Raw genomic sequence first — 20,288 nt, 5'->3', positions numbered from 1 at the left:
GGAAATAACTTGTATATATAGTATAGATGAATAAACTTACATACATACAGAGAAATTTTGGAATTAGATGATGAGGATTTACTTGATTATATAGGGATGGATGATTATTTTGGTGATACTGATGATAAGGATGATAAGGATGATATGGATTGTGCTTGTGATGTGGAAAAGATAAAGAGCATAACATCATCGACACTAGTTTGTCCAAAATGTGGTGCAGTTAGTATTATTCCTGTTTATATACCTTCATACAGTGTTTTTGAACGTTGTACCTTTCGGTAGCAGTGCATATACAAGAGGGATGGGAATTTTATTGTGATTCTGAAACAGTTCCTTCGTACACAAGATCAAGTTGTACCCGATAATGTGATAAAAACTTTATGGGGTCAGATTAATAATACAGACAATTTAGTATACAATTATACTATACTCAGTATCCCCATACTAGAATCCCTATTAAAAAAAAACAAGCATAGCATTTTTTATATTTATTTTACATTAATGAATCAATCGTTTCCACATCTAACAATAGAGGAACGCGATCGAGTACAACATCCATTTACTGTCATAAGTCGCCTATACAATAAGTACAAACCAAATAAGAAAAAGAGCTTTATAAACTATTACTTTACACTAAAAAAGATATTCCAAGCACTGGGTATGAATGATTATGCAAAAATAATCCTAAAATTAAAAACACAGTCTAGACAAAAGGAAATAGAAAGAATATGGGACCTAATATCTTAAGATTCTAAATGGGTTGAAGCTCTTCAAAAACAAAGGATCTCTTAGGACCACCATCTAAATAATATAACGTTGGTTGATTAATTTTAATGTATCTATCTTTTATTTTATATACATCCACTGACCATATTGGATCAGTAAATCGTTTTCGTCTTTCACCTTCATAAACTTGTCCTTCCAATTCATCAGGTTCATATAGATATCTAACATTAGTACCAACATCAAGTAATGTTTTTATTATCACTTTTGATGGGCTGTGAATATCCTTGCTTCACTAAAGTATGTTTTATAGCATCTACAGGTTTCACATAAATTAGTCTGTTTTTTTCGTTATTCAAAGCACTGACTACAGTTTGCAATCTACCAACCCATTCTCTATTACTTTTTGGTGGATCTACAAACTCCTTATGGTATTGATAACTAAATAATCTATCTGCTAATGTTTTATTAAATCGTTCTACAATACCTTGACTTCTATGCTGGCTAGAATCACCACGTTGTATTATTACATTATGCTTGTTCATAAGTTTGGTAACATCACCATAAAACTCTTTACCAGCATCACAAATCAATGTTTTGGGGAATGTTAATTCGATATTACCATATATCCAATCAAAGGCTTCAGCAGTTTCTTTTGAGCTTTTACTGGTTAGTTGATATGCTGATTTGTATCTGCTGGCTACATCTACAACACAGAGAACATACTTCTATGTTTTTCTTTTGTACTTATCATGTGAAAGATACAAGATATCTACCTGATGTATATCATTAGTTGTATCATAAATAGAATATGAGGAATTAGGTCTCAGAACATACTTTGGTGCTGGTAGATATATTTGATACAGTGGTTGTTTCGGTAGATTTTACCACCATCTAATAGGTGATGGTGAAAGGGGTTTATGTCAAGAATATGAAAACAAATGAACTGGTATCAGTATTAAGAAACAACAATGAATGGCGTACTGACGGTGGATATCAAAATATATTTAGCCCAAAATTTTTAAATGATATTGGTTTTGGTGGTCTTGATCGAAATAAACAAATACAACAAGAATTAAAAAAAGAAAATGAGCTGAAAGAGATCAATATGAAGATGGATGATGCCAATAACGATGAATTTATTGAATTAGTTGATCGTACCATGAACATTATCAATGATACTAAAGAAATAGAGAATGAAACATCTTTTATGATGAAAGGGAGCAGCTATTACCACAGCCAGATCTGAATAGTCATGATAAAGCAATGCAAACCACCCGTGCAGCCCTTAAATTAGCTGTAGCTATAAGTGTTGAATTACAAGATCACATACAAAAAGATCAACAGAAGTTAGCAGAGGTTGAAAATGATCCCGGGGTGGATGAGGAAGTCAAGCAAGGACTGAGAACTAGGTTAAATGAACTAGCAAGGCAACAAGAGATTTCCATATTAAAGGACGGATTTTCAAATCAAATACAACAAAATTAAGACTCACTTTCACGTTTTTTGGATAAGGAAACCGGTACATTGGATGAAAGGATTAAAAACCTCTTCCGTGAGCTGGGAATAATAATAGTATCAATTCTAACAGCCTTTGGTATGGCTATCGGTGTCCTCGTTGAAGCATTATTACCAGACGGTGGATCAACAACGGCATCCACAAAAAACTCAGGTGGTGATAAACCTAGCGGAAAAGGAATTCACTTGCCAGCACTTGCCAGCCTACTATAGGTAAATTAGCAGGAAAAGCAGCGGCAGCACTACCAGGTATAATAGGATCCGTGGTCGCATGGATACTAAATAGAGCAAAGGATACCATTGGATGGTTATCACAAAATATATGGGCACTTATTACAGGTATAGGTGTGTTTATCTATACATACTTTATGACAAGAAAAAGAGGATAATCTATCTAAAAAAAATTATAGTTGAAATTAGAGCTATTTTCTCTTCCTGATGAGTTATTTCACCTGTCGGTACTTCTGATTTTGTATTATCAGTTTTATCAATTGGAATTGTAGGATCTGTCTTCTTTGGTGGTATAGGATCTGGTATCTTTTTCTTTGGTGTTGTCGGATCTGGTTTCTTTTCTTTTGGTATAAGATCCGGTTTCCTTTCCGTATTAACTTTAAGATTAGTACCAAAACCTGTTTTAGATACTAGGATCTCATTATTATAATTATTAATTTACCTATCCTAAGGTTTAAATTACTTGGTAACATATACACATTCTCACCCACAATGTAATCGACTTTACTTCTAGCATATTGCAGCGTATCATCATAGTGTATCAGTATCATTTAAAGATTAACTGCACATTGCTGTATTCGACATGTACGCCATATCTCAAAAAACGCTTTAAAAAACTTTCGGATATGGGTGTTAATGTTCCACCTTACAGCAAACGGAATACGGAAGATATTTCTTCATTGGTCAGGGCTCCATGTAACTGTCATAATAACTTCAAAATACCAGTAAAGTTCTTCTTATCTAACATGCAAGTGGTTGCATACTATTCCATTTTCAGTATCATATCAGCTTCACTGTTTAAGTCCTTAATTTTTCCACTTTCAAAGTACATCCACATATTTTACAACATTTTTACAACGTTAAATGATACTCAACAAAAAGTTGCATGGTGGATTGCTAGAGAAAGATGGAAAATAAATATATCTCCTGGAGAACATCTCCCTCTAAAAAGCTGCTTGTTAGTTCAGCTTAGCTTGTGAGTGGAAATAAAGAAGCTAGCTGGATATCACTCATGTGACGATTTTACTCAGAAAAGCTTATCAGATCAGAACATTACCTGACAGAAATGCCCGTAGTTTTCTCGCTGAAAACGCTATCATGAAAACAAACTTTATGTTTACGTCAGTATATTCTGCTTTTATGACAAGGGGGTGACACATGAGGAGAATAAAGGAAGTAGCAATGCAAACTATTTGCGTCCCGTATGAATGAAATAGCCTTTTTACCGTAAATGTAACGTTATTAAATACTTTTATTACTTTTAAATAATTTTTTGTGAATGTGTCAAAAATTGAGATATATTTTGGGTACAACCCCCGGGATTATTCTTCAACACAAAGCAAGCTGGCCTGAACCTGATTGGTGGTCCTTTCTGCACTTTACCAAAGTCTTCTTCAGAATATTATCCAAGAGTTAGATACATACACTCTTTATACACAATTTTTTTCCAAAAGTTATTCAAATATTTCCCAAAAGTACAATTTTATATGAATTATACACAAGCTAATCAATATTCATTAATTGTGATTTATTGTGTAAATTCATTTAATAAAAATTAAAAAATTGTACTTTTGGGAAATATTTAATTATCTTAAAACAAGAAGTGTATATAAATTTTATTTAACTAACTTTTGTTAGTTTATCTAATATTATTTTGTCAATAAGGATATAGGTTATTGTAAATACTGTAGGCGGAACAGTGGTGGAATGGTGCTAAGATGTGATGAATGTGGATTATTAAAGGATGCATGTTCCCATTTTGTTATTGGCTTGTGTGATAAGCATGAAAGTAAAATAATAGTATCACAAAATACTTGAAATTATTGTATATATAGTTATTACTCTGGGAGCCTGGGGGGTTGAGTATGCACTTCAATGTACACTAGGTCTGACTTCAAATCCTGAAGGTACATGATGGAAAGGTCAGAAAAAACTTACTTTCCCATTTTGGTTCATAGTCGTTTGGCGGGAAAGATGGCGGAAGGGCGCAAAAAATGCATAAGGGCGTAATTTTCCAAATATGGTCATGTTATATATCAATCGATCACAAATTTAATACTGATCAATAATCACATTAGAACTTGGGTCTGAAAATGTACCGTTCAAAAGTTAGAAGCATTTAAGTGAAGCATACTAAACTAAAAATTTCAATACTGATCATAATTTGGAGTATTGTAAATTATTTTATTCAGGCTCTTGATAAAAAATCTTGATCAAACGATAAGAGTAAAACGACACTATATATATAAAAAAACTATTATAACAAAAATATCATGCGCCTTTGTTCGTTGATGATATTGAGATTTACTAATTTCATTCGAATGGGTTTTGACACTCTTCGCGTTTGCAGTTACAATATTGACAACAGTTAATGTTATTTATTCGACATATACAGACATTAGCTCGAGCACATTTCAGACAGTTGCAAGGCTGTGGTAAATCATCAGGCAAAACGTCATCTTCAGTTATTTTTGGCTTCAGGCAATCACCTTCTTCATCCAATACGTAGCCGTAATGTGTTGGATCTATGTCAATACTTCTCACAAATGGGGCATGTAACCATACATACGTTTGAAGATAGGAACGTTTAATATGTAATATTGCACTCGACGATGTGGGAGGAAGCTTCTCTAAATCTAACAGTTGCGATTTTTTATAATAGATAACGTCCTTATCTTTTGAAATACAATGTACCATAAAATGTTGTGCTAAGTCGACTAATTCTTCATTCAAAGTAGATACACCAAAGAAAGATAGTTCACCAAAACAACTTCCAGACGCAACTTTTAACGCTGCTGTTTTTGTTCCAATTTTGCTTGTTGTGTCGCATCCTATAAAATAAGATTTCATGAATTGCATGTTTAAAGTGAATGAACAGTTAAATTTTGAAGACATGTTTACATTGCAGGTCTACAGTTACTACATTAACAAATGTACTCAATATTCTCAAATTATGGTTCAACCTGTTAATGCATGCACAGCTGGTAAGATATCTATAACTTCAGGAGCAATCCTCTCTGCCAGGTCATGAACAGGAAATGCAACTGTTGTACCGCTCCTACCGCTGACTACCCACAACTCATTCAAACCATTGAAAATCCAACGCTTGAAATGGTAAACAGAACATACAAAAACATCAGTATCTGGAGAAGCAACTATAACTTTCTCAAATCTTTCTTCTGAGATTGACTGGCTAACATGGTACATGATGCGATCATCAGCTTCTTCGTGATCATTGCTGAGTGATGGAACAACAGATCTCTCCCCATTGCAAAGCTTCAAACAAGATGTTATATCATCGGTGTTTGCACCACCAAGGAAAACAGGAATTTCTGATCGACAACACTCAATCATCCAATTGATGAACATTTGCTGGAGACCCATTTTGTTTTCTGAGGATGACCAAAACCTATCCATTTCAACAGGTAATTGCTGCTTGAAGTGTGTAATTTTGACTTCGATTGGATCAGCTTTCATTCTCCTATTACGTTCATCTTGTTTGATACTTTGTTGAAGGTACAGATCGAATATTATGTCTATCCTTTCACAGTTTTGCAAAATCTTCGTATGTCTTCAATTTCATTTTTTTGGTAGGTAATTTACGAGCATAACCCGTAAAATCGATAGCAATCATTGCTTTCATTTCCACATTATTTGGAACATTTGCTGGGCAATCTTCCTTCAAAAGCTTTTTCATTTCTTGCGCGAGCTCTGATTTAGGGGACTTCCTTAGGTTTCCATCTTTAGTCAGGTAAAACGAAGTACTTGATACTTCATATGACAGAAGATTTTCGACATTGTATTGTCTAAGACGTGCATAATCCATTATTCGAAGAAAAGATATAGTTTCTTTTTTGACATCGAATGTATGCAAACGTTTTGCTTTTGTTGAAGATCGAGTCATTGGTATTGTATCAAACAACTTCTTGCTTTTTTTCTTCAAGTCTTTCAATCTTGAATTTTTTGTAAGACTCCTGTCCCAAAGTGATACTTTTCAAGTAAAATTCAGCAGATTTATCATTTAACTTTGCTCCAGTGGCTATATTCATTATGTGATTTTCCAATGCATTAAATGGGTTACCTCTACCATCGATATAGGCACTGAGCTGTTTGACTAGCTTTCTATCACTCTCTGTTCGTTTAGTAGAAAACTCATGGTGCAAAGAATATTTATCGTCGTCGCTGATACCTGATATATCACGCAAAAACTTGGTATAATTAGATTTTTCATGCTTCACAAGATTCCATTTACACACTGCTTCTTTTCTACGAGTTATTCCAATGATACCAGACGAACTCTTGGCTGGTTTATTGTACTTTGTTTCAAGAGCTTGATCCATCGGTATCGCACTCCCTTTTCTCTGGGATAACTTTGCAACAAAACCTCCCTCCTTGAAAGATTCATATATCAATGGGAACTCTGACTCTAATGCTAAACAATCTTCAAAATATATTGGTAGCCATCGCTTGTAATTTGTTCTATCGAAAGCAAACACTAATGACAATCCACGTTCGATTGCTGAAAGATGCAATTCCCAGTCACCTTCTCTGTGAGAACGCGTAAGATCTCTTAACACTGGGTAGATGCTTGTCAGAAATGTATCCCAGTACAAAAATTGGTTACTTTTAACTCTGCCATCTTGTCTAAACGAATCAATTTTCATTTCATGAAATTGTGATTGAAGTTTTTCCCATTCGGTGATAGTCTTTTTAACTTCACATGTTGGTATTATTGTATTGAGTAATTCGACCTGAAGCTTGATTTCCTCATATGAATCTTTGTTTTCTGCAGTGAATTGCTTCAACAAGAGAGTATAGAAAACCTCTGATAATAATGACATTCCACGCAAACCGCGATTGTAGTTGCCACCATTCAAAACAGTATTGACAATTGCAGGACCAAATACCTCATTTTCCACAAATATGGAATCAATCCCAACATCTTCCAAGTACTTTCCACAACATGCGATGATCACCTTTTCAAAATGAAATCCACCAAGACCAAGGAATATATTTTTAAAGAGTGTTGGATTTAGCAGTTGCAGCTCTTTTGCCAAACGGTAAACGCTTTCATCACACCATAGTGGTCCATATGGCTGATCCTTTTGAGATAAAACATCTTGAAACTTTTTCATGACTGTAAAAATGGTATCGTATGAAGTTGCTGGGTATGGTATGATTGGTGTAAATGCAACACTTGTTATCTGTGGTGTTATATCTTGAAAGAAGCTATTTGTAGCTGAGAGTGATGGAATACCAGCATTACTATCACCAGAGAAATACCTTGCAGCAATCCATGTTTCATATTACTTTTGTGATTTTTTAATAACAGCCGTTAGATTTGGAGGCTTCTTTGAGATGAAATCATTTGAAATTTCACCACGTTTTGAAAATCTTCCCATCTTAATCAAATTCTGGCAATCTAAAGCACAGCTAAGACTTCTTTTCTGTCGTGAAAATTTACGAATTTCTTCAGTTTTTTGGCTCATTGTGTTCCCCTCACGGTCCGCATGAGGATAGTATCATGGCTCCCTCCTATTCCAGATGGTGTGTTTTCATCATGATCAAAATTATCAGTAGCACCGTGAATAATGGAAGTTGATGTGACACTTTTTGATATTGGTACTCTATTTGTACCAGCTATATCAATTGTGTGTTGGGTGATGCCAATGTCAATACGTTCTAGGTCGTCATAACTGATACACAGTCCTAAGCGGTTCAAAATTTGAATCAGATTTTTCGATTTACATGTGTCGTGAATACACTGGGCAATTGCAGTGTGTAATGGTGTTTTCTTTTGACCGTCTTTAATCAAATTGAAAACTATCTGAAAGATTACATCACACTTCCTTTTAATCTGTTCTGAATAACTTCGATTGGAAAATAATATTTTGAAAAACTTCTCCCAATAAGGAAGTGCACTACTTGAATGATAGTACTGTAAACTTAGCTCTAAATCACTGGCATATCTGAAGCTGTTATCGAGGTTAAAGTCAAAGTTCTCACACTCTGATCTCAATTTATTTGCACATACTTCAATTGGGTTGTTTGATCGCATTGTTTCTATAACTGTTGCAGTAGTGTGTGTGTCAGATAAATAAAACATCTGTGATTTCTTCCTATCTTTTGGATATGTAAATGATAATTCTTCTCCAAAGTTGTCAATTAGAAGTGTCTTCAATGTTCTGTTCGTAACATAGGCTTCTATAAATAACGCGAAAGAAATTACGAATTGAAAAAAGAAACGAGGGGTGTCCAGTAATAAATTAATGAAAAGAATAATTCATACCACTATTATGTTCCTTTTCCAAAATTTCATTCAACTGGTCTCGACAAAATGACATTGAATAAGCATGTTTTTTCAAATCCAGAGTTGAAAGGAAGTTTTTAAATGTATTTGCAAATACTGCCCCTTCATGATGTTCGTTTCTGGTATACATTATAGCTTCTATATCACGTTCAAATTTCACAATATAGCCATTCAAGCACTTTCTGTGATACACAATGTCAGCTGCAAAAATATCACCAGGACACTTGAGTAACACACATCTGTCATAAACAGCATCTTTGTTGAATTTTATTGCAGATAAAAATGAATTAGCTCGTCTTATTTCGCAAATTCGAAAACGCTTCAAATCACCTTTGAATTTGATATGGTTACAAATAACACATGGCTTCTCAGCTAGAGGTGGAGGACTGGAAACATTTGATTTTTTTCGTTTTGGTTTAACTTCAAGATCTTCTGTGCTTGTTGCTGTTTCATTCCTACTTTCAAATCTCTCTTTAGAACGTACATACCGGGGATAGCAAGTATTGACATGGTAGTTGATATCATCGTATTGACTCAATGGTATCTCCTTCAATAAATCATCATTCAAACTTTTTGAACAGTTAAATATAGCATTTCTTCCATTCTCTGTACTTGTAAGTTTCTTGTTTCCCTTATTATCTTGTTTTTTCTGACAAATAATACACTTGGTAAGGTCTTTTGTACTCTTTTTACTATCTTCTTTTGTACAAGACGGTGCATGTAGCTTTGTAGGCGATTTAACACTAGTCATTGCATATTTTTAGTTCTAAATACATAAAAAGAGAAATTTTTATATCATGCACGATGAACAAGAGCTATAAAATATCACGAGACAAAACTTACAATTCATTCGCATGATAGTATTCACATGTAATTTATTTACTTTTTGTCCACACTTTAGGTATGATTTCTATACTCAATATAAAACAATACAAACCTGCAAAATTAGCAATGATCTTCAATTAAAATGCAACATGTAGTAAACAAGAAAATATACACAACATTTTTTTGAAAAGACAATATATTTTTTGAAAAGATAAGATACCGAACTTCACTTAAATGCTTCTAACTTTTGAACGGTACATTTTCAGACCGAAGTTCTAATGTGATTATTGATCAGTATTAAATTTGTAATCGATTGATATATAACATGACCATATTTGGTAAATTACGCCCTTATGCATTTTTTGCGCCCTTCCGCCATCTTTCCCGCCAAACGACCATGAACCAAAATGGGAAAGTAAGTTTTTTCTGACCTTTCCATCATGTACTTTCAGGATTTGAAGTCAGACCTAGTGTACATTGAAGTGCATACTCAACCCCCCAGGCTCCTAGAGTATATTGTAAACAATGTGGTGAGATATCGAATGATGTAAACCCTAATTATCGATACATTAATGGTAACTATATATATTGGGCAACATGTAGTGGGTGTGGATGTGTAAATTGTGAAAGTGGATATAATGGTAGATAACAATGTGGATCACTATACTGCTGTTTAAGATTGTACATATAAGAAGATGACATTATCTATTATTATTGTACTGGGAGAAGTTTTTATTTATGAAGGCATTGAATTGAATATTGTTAATAACGATGATACTATTTGGTTCAGGGCCAAGGCAATTGTCAAAATCTTAGAATATACAAATACATGTAAGGCTATTATAAATCATGTTGATCCAGAAGATAAAACTACACTACATAACCTAAAATCTGTATTAAGGTGGCAGTAACCCTTTCTTAGCTGTCCAAATAGCTGAATTATTTACTCAGTATTTTATTTATACCTTTTTTTTTACTATTTCTGAAAAATATAGGCCTTAATGCATAATAAAATGATTTTAACTTAACACCAAAATTCCTGGGTCAGCAGAAATTTCTATTTAAAAATGTATCATAAAAAAGAAAAGAATCTTCTACGAGCTCCAACTTTTTACAATCTCGTTATTTTTTATCACCTTCTGTTTCTAAATGAACCTTGGGTTAACCCTGTTAAAACAGTGCAGAGTTTTTTTTGTTTATTCATATTTTTTCAACAATAGCCTTCTGTTTTTCTCAAAAGATTCTTTGTTAGCATCCCCTGCTGCATCGAACGCTGTTAAAAGAAAAATATTCCGAATAAAAAAATTTTCGCACACCGTATCTGTGGGAACCAACAGCTCAGAACTAAAGGACTGTAACGAAAGAGGTTCTTCTAAATTATGACCTAAATTTATATACAATCAAATAAAGTTAAAGTATATGTTTACGGCGTTCGTATTTCCGACACTCCCCCCTTTCGCGAAAGCCGCGAAAGTTAAGGCGCGAATGTTAAGTTTCAACAGGGTACAATAAGTTCACCGCGCGTTTCAGCAACAAATTCTTCCCATTGGATCTTTTTCGAACAGTTGCTACTCGAATTTGTTCGTCCTTGCTAAGTTGAACGGATTCAACTACACCAATTTTCCATTTAGAACGCGACAGTTTATCGTCCTTCATTAATACGACATCCTCCACGTTGATAAGTTCTCGACTTTGACGTTTTGAGGTTAGCTTATGTCGTTCGCGTAATTCGCTCAAATAGTCTGTGTTAAATCGTGTCCAGAAATTGTTCATAAGTTCGTTAACATATTTGTAACGCACATGACTAGATACATCGTTATTTTCTTCGCTCGATGGGTTGACATTTAATCGTCTACCGTAGTTCAAATGATTCGGTGTAATAATTTCGTCACCAATCTCACTTGTAACATAAGTTAATGGTCGATCGTTCAATACAGATTCGACTTCAGCAACAATGGTAATAAGCTCGTCTAATGTAACACGTGCTTTAAACAAAATACGGACTAAGCATCTTTTGGTAATTTGAACCAGTCTCTCATAGAACCCTCCCCACCAAGGGGCAGCAGGAGGATTAAATGTCCAGGTTATTCCAGTACTGGTTGCAAACGATACAATAGATGACACGAATGCTTGGACTTCTTCACTGACAAAATTACTCCCATTGTCCGAATACACTTTTGATGGGATACCTCGTCGTGCAAAAAATCTTCTGAATGCGAGTATAAATGTGCTTGCAGTATTGTTTGTAACAACTACTAAATGCAACGCTCTGGTAGCGCAACAAGTAAACAAAGAAATCCACGTTTTATGTGAATTATTCAAGAGCGTGTCCTTTACATTAAGAGGACCAAGATAATCAACACCAATAGTTTTAAAGGGACTATCCAGCACAACTTGATCAGCAGGCAGAGGCGGTGAAAGCAGATAACGATAAGGTTTACTATTAAAATATCGACATCTAAAACAGCTGTGGGGCACATGCTTGACAATGCTGCGGCCCTTGGGAAGCCAATACTGAGAACGAAGCTGTGATAATGTTGATTTGGGACCTTCATGCTTGACTTTCTTATGTGCATGTGCATGTAAAATCAATAGCTTTACTAAAGGGTGTGCACCATCAATAAGTACAGTAAATTTCTGATCATAGTTCAAGTTTGAATGTTCAAGCCTGCCTCTGCACCGAATTATGCCATGTTCATCACTAAAGCAATTTAATTGTTTTTTCAAAGATTCCAAGCGTTTGATAGGAATATTGTTCTGCAAATCTGTGATCCATATATGCAAACTTGAAGTAATATCACCGGAAGTAATAAGATTACCAAAACTATGAACGCTAGTCTGTTTAATATTATCGTCATTGTAATAAACCACACCAGTTGGATTGATACCAGTAATTACTTTAGCTTGATCATCATCTTCAGGAATGGATGCCAATCCCTCGTGCAAATCATTATTAGGCTCAATTATTGGGGGTGCTTGTGGGGCAACAAGCTGTTCAGCCTGTTGGTCCGCAAGCACTTTACTACGCATACTGTACTGCTTCTTAGGAGCAGAGTTGTTAACAACCATAACAAATTCTTCTTCAGGTTGACTTACAGCATAGTTTGCAACCACATCACTAACATAACCAGACCGACTTACAGTAGAATCTGCGGCTGGTGAGCTAAAAGTATATAAATGTTCTGGTTGACTTACAGTATAATCTGCAACCATAACAAGTGAATCACCATTTGGTTGACTAACAGTAGAATCTGCAACCGATGAAGTATTATTCAGAGTTTGCTGACTAACGGTACATTTTGCAGCAGTATTCAAACACAATTTTAGTTTAGCAACAAACTTTAAAAACAAAGGAAGTGACAAATAATAACCTCTGTAAAGTCGAGTATTTGCCAATAGGTATGACAGCAGAGACCTCATTGTTAGCATTCTTTCCAGCATTAAGATTAACGGAAATTGGCAAGTCTTTATGATCAGTACGCAGTTTCGGCCACGCATCTGTAGATCGATAGAGAAACTCAGGGCCGGAAAACCAAACGTTGACTGCCACTAGCTGTACAGGATCAAGGCCACGTGAAATGATATCAGCTGGATTGTCCTTGGTACCGACTAAAAACCACTTATCTTGTGACAACAACTTGACAATTTTTGCTACTCTATTCCGAATAAAAACTTGCTCGTTTCTATTATTTACGATCCAGTAGAATGCAACAGTACTGTCTATCCATGCAAAAATAGATGATATTTGGTAGGAATGAAGTGCATTTTTAACACAATTGATCAATTCAGCTAATAAAAGTGCACCCATAAGTTCTAACCGAGAAATTGTCTGTGGCTTGATTGGAGAAATCCGCGATCGAGATGAAGTTAAAACACATTTAACTGCTCCAGACAATTTAGTGAATCGAAGATAAACACATGCACCATATGCTTTTAAGGAAGCATCACAAAACCCATGAAGCTGAATATCAATTATCTTATTTTCGGGTGAATTAAAACAATAAACTCTAGGCAAGTAGATTGGCACAGACTTTGAGAAAGGTTGACACAACTCCAGCCATTCATTTAAAAGTTCACTTGACAGTTCTGTATCCAATTCTAGCTTCAAAATACAAAGCTTTTGAAAGAAATGTTTTAGCTTAACTAACACAGGATTGACCAAACCAATCGAATCATAAAATGATGCAATACAATGCAAAATGTCACGTTTAGTAACTGCAGATAAACGTTCTGTGAACGTTTCAAAGTAAAAAACCAATTTGTCTTGACTTTTATTCCACCAGACACCTAAAACTTTGCACTCATTATCAAACTGATTGGGACCAAGATTGTCAAACAGTGAATTTTCATAAACATACCTTTCAACATCAGGATCATTACATTGAAACTTTTTCAGACGAAACGAGGCAATACCCAACCTTTGTTCACTCTTTAAATAGAAACATTCAACATCCTCTGTCAAATTAAAACTTCCAACTACATCATCAACATGGAGAAAATCAATTAATTTTTTTACAAAATCAGGGTCAACCTCATAAAATGTACCAATATGTTCTTTCAAAGTGGCTTAAAGTAGAAATGGAGATGATGTACAACCAAATAACACACGACACAACCTCAAAATGACCAACTCCAAGTCATCAAAATTTGTTCCAGGTGTGAAGTCTTTGAACCACAGAAACCGTACAAAATCACGATGAGATGGATGTAAGGAAATCTGCAAAAATGCCTTTTCAATATCAGCCACAAACCCATAGTTATGCATTCGAAACCTAAGCAACACACCCAACAATGATGAAGTCAATGATGGACCAGCATACAAACATGAAATTAATGAACCAAAAGAGGATGAACAGGCTGAGCTATCTGAAGCACTAGCATCAAAAACAACCTTTACTTTTGTGGTGGACTTATCCTCACGAATAACTGCTCTGTGTGGAAGATAATGAACATGCCCATGTGAAGGAAGATTCTCATGGTCCGGAACAATTTCAACAATACCAGTTTCAAGCTGATAGTCAATAATTTTCTTGTACTCATCATACAAATTGTTATCTGCAGTAAATTTTTTAGCCAAAGTACGCAATCGATTTTTCGCAAGCAGAAAGTTATCATTGATAACATCAAAATCCTCTCTAAAAGGCAGTTTCACCTGATAACGGTTATCTTTAAACTCTAGTGATTCTTTGAAATCCTTAACTATGTCAGTGTTTGTTGATTTTGTATCAGGCGGATTTTCCCAAAGATGACTTATGGTGTCATGTAAAACTTGCTTTTTAGTTACCTCGCTGACAATCTTGAGTACAGTTGTTTCAACAAAGTTGGATGACAAGGAATTAAAGACAGCAGAAGGGATTTTGCATTCGCCACTGAGTATATAACCAAGCTTGGATTCCAGGGCAACTGGGCCTGAACCATTTCTAGGCCTTATAACTCTGCCAGTAAAAAAGGACCAGTAAAAATTGGCTCCAACTAAAATATCAACTGGCAACTCTGAATTTTCCAAATTGGTATCTGCCAAAACTAGATTTTGCAAAGAGTGGCATGCTTTAATATTGTCAATAAATTGTCCAGAAATAGGTAAACAGATATGGTCAACTAGGCCAGAAACACGTAGAAAATTTCCATCTGCTACTCTCACTAAAAATTCGACTTTTTCTAATGTTTTATTAGACTGTTTTTTCCCAAAGGTTTTGATAGTAATGTCGGTTTTGTCAATAACATTCAAATTTAGCAAATCTTTAGCCTTTGGGGATATAAATGAAATTTGAGACCTAGAATCAAACAAAATTCTCAATTTCGATGATTTACTTTTGGACACATTAAAAACCTCAGCAATTGCAGTTTGAAGCAATCCAACAACTTTCGAGGAACCAGAAACGAAGCTTGTAGTTGCATTTTCCTTTTTCTCATTTTTCTCGTTGTCTTTTGATTTAAAATTACACAATGCAGCATGATGATTACCACTACATTTTAAACAAACAATTTTTGACTGGCATTTTTTACTCATATGCCCAACTCTAATGCACTTGAAACATCTTTTCTTGTTAAACAATATTGTTTTTCTCACACTAATATCCACAATAACATCACAACACTGTGATGAATGTTTTTCTGACTCACAAAAGGCACATTTTGGTTTGTTAAACTGGTTGTTTCTATTTTTAAATTCTGACAACTTGTTTTGCAGTTTTGAATCAGTAAAAAAGTTTTCGGTACAAAATGGTTTAACACTTGAGGCATTAAAATTACCAGTTGAAGGTAAACGCTCTCGAGCTTCAATTTCTTCTGCCAAATTTTCTAAAACAAGTTCAATGTCCCAAACTCCACGTCCCATTTTTTTAGACAATATCAGGCTAAGCTCTTCTGGGAGTTTACTATTTAAAATAGGAATTAACATTGGGCCATAATGTTCGGATTTTATACCCAAGTTTTGAAGACTTCTACTAATTTGCGATTCAATATTGTCAAATGCTTTGCGTAAACCACTGACATCTTTAATTCCCTTAACAGCATCTAACTTAAGCAGAGCGTTCATATGTGCTGAGATTAATACTTAGTCATCACCGAAACGTTTTTTGCGAAGCAATTGAGCTTTGCGAGCGAAGCGAAATTGTGGAGCACGTTTGCTACACGCGAGGTATACCAAGAGAATTATTGAGATTCTCAAAATGTCGATAGAAAAAAAATCATATAAAATCAGCGTAAAGAAATAGGACTGATATTTTTGCACATAAAACTAGGGTATTTTTTTTTCTAATAAAACAAATAAGTTTGGACCGAGGGGTTAAAGTATAAGTTTAGTAAAAAATGCAATAAGTACGGCTCCTACCCCCCCCCCACTCCCGGATTTTGACCCCCCGTCTTTTGGTCCGGATTATACGTCCGCCGAACTTGAACACACAAAGAGGAATATGCCGTGAACAAGAAACGGTAGTCGGCATTTTAGACACGTATATTTTACAGACCCAAAATATGCCTTATTTCTTTGTATTATAGCTAACTAGTCGATAAAACCCGTGGAAAAATCCACTGAGGCAGGATTAAAATGAAAAAGAAGCGTTTTTTGAATTTTGATCAAGTCAGCAACCCATCAACAAAAGAAATTAGACAGCAACTTGTTTTCACGTTGCCTCTATTGTGTAGAGCTTAAAACGCTGATCAAGAAAATGTATATGATCATTTGCTTTTGATGAACGGTTAATGAGATATAAGGGTTTAAAGATTTTGCTGACGTCAGCAATGGCCCCGTCAAAACCTAAAAATTTTTTTTTGGAAATTTGTATACCTGTTGCCTTCATCGCATAGATCATGAATCGCTGAGCAAGAAAATGTATAGGATCATGTACTTTTGATCAATGGTTACGAAAATATTGTGGTTTAAAGGTTTTTTGATGACGTCATAAACCCGTCCATTCCGAAACGGATTCGGGCACCCAGGTTTGGGAAAATTACCCAAATTTGTCCTAGTTGGTCCCTAGTTACCCACGCGGTGAAAAATCATTGATGTCACCACCTCGTTTCCAAGTTATTTGGCCTCAAAGTTTTAGGTGCACTGTAATGGCTTCATTAATTTATTTTAGGATATTGACGTTAAAGTAGTGTTATTTTCGTCGCGCCGTAACGTCAGAACATTTAACATATTATACATAACCTTTTCGGCAACATCAAAGGAAAATAAACACATCAACTTTGCCTGTTACAGACAGATGGACACACTCTCCGTATTATTATATAGACTATGGTATAAATAATTAATTAATTACTTTGCAATTTTGCTTCTAATACTACTATATGTTATTGAGAGTTAATTAATTGTTTGTTTTCACTTGGATTATTTGACTGGAGAAATCGTTTTCTGTTCAAGGTAACTAACATTTAGTACTAATTTTCATGGTAGCAGAGAAAAATGGCAACGTCGGTGTCATACAATAAAGCTCCTCCTCTGCTATCCCAAAGTAAGAACTATGAGGATTGGAAAAAATTAATTGGAATTTGGACGGAGCTTACAACACTAGATAAAAAGAAACAAGGACCGTCCCTTGTACTTACTCTTGATGGGAAATCACAGGAACCTGCATTGGAACTTCCATCTGAACAAATATCATCTGAAGACGGAGTTAAGAATATCTTAAAGAGGCTCGATAAGATATATGCAAAGGATAAACTGACAGAAAATTTGATGCAATTGAAAAATTTGAGACTTATAAACGAACAAAAGAGAAGAAGATTCGAGATTTCTTAACAGAGTTTGAAAAGAGGTACTATAAGATAAAGGCTTACATCAATTACCCAGATGATCTGCTAGCCTATAGATTATTAAAGGCTGCTAATCTTGACAGTTCTCATGAAAGACTCATAAAAGCAACAATAACAAACTTAGTTTATGATGATGTGAGACAGAAATTGATAAAAGTATTTGCCGAAGAATCAATTGATGGTGACTTAGACAGTAGTATGTCCTCCATCAAAATCAAAGCAGAACCATCGTTTTATGCTAATGAAGCATACCCAGACGAGTGTCAACAATCATCATCAGATGAAGAAGGGATATATTACACCAAACGTAATCTAAATCAAAGATTTGCATCATCATCAAGATACAACAAAAAAGGGAATACATGGCGCCAAGATAAACATGCTTCTCGACCCAAAGCAGATGGCACAAGAAAACCTACTAAAAACCCACTTGACAGGAATGGTCGTGTATCTCGATGTGCGATATGCGAAAGTGTTTTTTATTGGCAACAAGACTGTCCGGAAAAGCAAAATGATACATACATGGTTCATGAAATCGTCCTTCTCAACGAAAGCGATAAACCAGGTCAACTCAAACATCTAGTATCAGAAACATGGAATTGTGGCCTACTCGATTGCGGTGCCAGTAAAACCGTTTGTGGGGATGTTTGGTTAGATCAATACATAAGCTCTCTATCTGATGAAGAAAAGAGGGAAGTAAAACATCACCATAGCAAAAGTTTATATCGCTTCGGAGACGGTGAACAAGTCCAAGCTTGTGGAAGAGCATCTATTCCTGCTATCATTGGCAACACAAAGGTAAAAATAAATACAGATGTGATACCAAAAGTCCTACCCCTGTTACTATCAAAATCGTTTATGAAAAGGGCCGATATGATTCTTGACTTCCAGAGTGACACTGCAAAAGCATTGGGAGAAACTGTTCACTTGGCCACAACCTCAAGTGGACATTATACCATTCCTTTGACTCGACCGCGTCAAGTAATTGCATCAATCCACAAACCTAATGAATGTAATTTTGTTTTTATCTCAAGGGAAGACAACAACATGACTGTAATCGCTGAAAAACTTCACCGACAGTTTGCTCACCCATCTCTCAATCAACTCATGTCATTGATCAATAAGGCAGGACCACCATGGAACAACAATAAAGAATTGATATCAGAAGTAAAAAGAATTGATAAAGAATGTACAACATGCCAAATCTACCGACGATCACCACCTCGCCCTGTAGTAGGATTACCCATGGGATCTAAGTTCCTTGAAACCATTGCGATGGATCTAAAATTCTACGACATGAAAATTAGTACTAAATGTTAGTTACCTTGAACAGAAAACAATTTCTCCAGTCAAATAATCCAAGTGAAAACAAACAATTAATTAACTCTCAATAACACCACTATTAATGTCATTAACACGACGATTAGCAATTAACAATGTTCTCCAATGTAACCATTAAACAATATCACTGGTATAACTCAAGCTCCTCCACAGCTATGATTTGTTATTACTTTAATTAGTTAATATCTTGTCTAAAGGGAAAAGTATCACTATAGTTGTATTTTAATGAAACATAATAGTATTAAAACGGTTTTCTTCTTTTGAAAAAATTTATTGCTAGTCCTGTTTCTAATCGACTTTACTTGTGTATTTTAAGCTTTTTTGTTGCTGTGCTTTTTCTGGAGATTTTAGTTGGATTGGAAAGCTCCTGTGTAAGGTACCCTTTCCTAAAGAAATATTGAAGTAATTTGTACAATTATAACGCGCCGAGCTGTGTTTTATTTTATTGTTTCTAAGAAGATGTAAGAATACAATATTATCAATTTTAATTGGTTTTATCCAAATCAAGGTAAGGCTTAATCACACGAAAGGTAGCTAGAGCTCAGTTTTGTATAAAAGAATTGAAAGTAATTTGTAGAATACATATGGAGAAGCTGTATTACTACCTAACTGATAGCCAGATATAGGAAAACCTGTAGCTAGGACGCAGACAAAACAGATAGCTCTGTGTGCTAGAGTGAGCTGACCAACCGTTTTTATCACAGTTTTTTATTTATTATATAAGTAACCTGTTACAGTAACTAAAATAAAATATCAACCTTTGCTATCAAACCAACAGCAATGTAATTGTCAATAGGAATTAGTTTTCCGTACACCCTCCCTGAGAACAAGGTTTAAAACGACATTAAAACATTAAAACTGTCATTAAACAGAACTTCAAGGATGCCCAAGCCGGACCAGGTCCTCTAAACGGCGTGGGCATCTTCGAAACTGCTTGTAATTTTAGAACAAGGGTGCTGATAAGCTGCATACGCCGTATAACGTGCAGGCGTTTTTGGGCAAGTTAAGCATTGTGCAAAAAAATTGAAGTATTTACCCGAAAAAACCTGCATAGACCATAAAATAAACTATGTGGTAGTAA

The 20,288-nt window shown here is 35.0% G+C and overlaps 1 protein-coding gene across 3 annotated transcripts; it reads right to left on the bottom strand.

Moving 5' to 3' along the window:
* Window positions 1-147: 147 nt before the first annotated feature.
* Window positions 148-10,822, bottom strand: LOC130636171 (uncharacterized). 3 transcript variants are annotated; one of them, XM_057445800.1, is made up of 3 exons: window positions 8,762-10,822; window positions 8,507-8,676; window positions 5,115-5,303 (listed from the first exon to the last, which is right to left on the bottom strand). In XM_057445800.1, exons 1-3 carry the CDS (start codon window positions 9,531-9,533, stop codon window positions 5,259-5,261), a joined length of 987 nt encoding a protein of 328 aa, XP_057301783.1. In that variant the 5' UTR covers window positions 9,534-10,822; the 3' UTR covers window positions 5,115-5,258. The 3 variants fall into 3 exon arrangements, with proteins under 3 accessions (XP_057301782.1, XP_057301783.1, XP_057301781.1); XM_057445799.1 differs by lacking the exons at window positions 8,507-8,676; window positions 8,762-10,822 and adding an exon at window positions 5,436-5,957 and having other exon boundaries at window positions 148-5,303; XM_057445798.1 differs by lacking the exon at window positions 5,115-5,303 and having other exon boundaries at window positions 7,521-8,676.
* Window positions 10,823-20,288: the final 9,466 nt, after the last annotated feature.

Source organism: Hydractinia symbiolongicarpus, chromosome 3 (assembly GCF_029227915.1).
Source record: "Hydractinia symbiolongicarpus strain clone_291-10 chromosome 3, HSymV2.1, whole genome shotgun sequence".
Lineage (NCBI taxonomy): Eukaryota > Metazoa > Cnidaria > Hydrozoa > Anthoathecata > Hydractiniidae > Hydractinia > Hydractinia symbiolongicarpus.
Note: the sequence above shows the minus strand (reverse complement) of the source record. Positions and strands in the feature narration are given on the sequence as shown.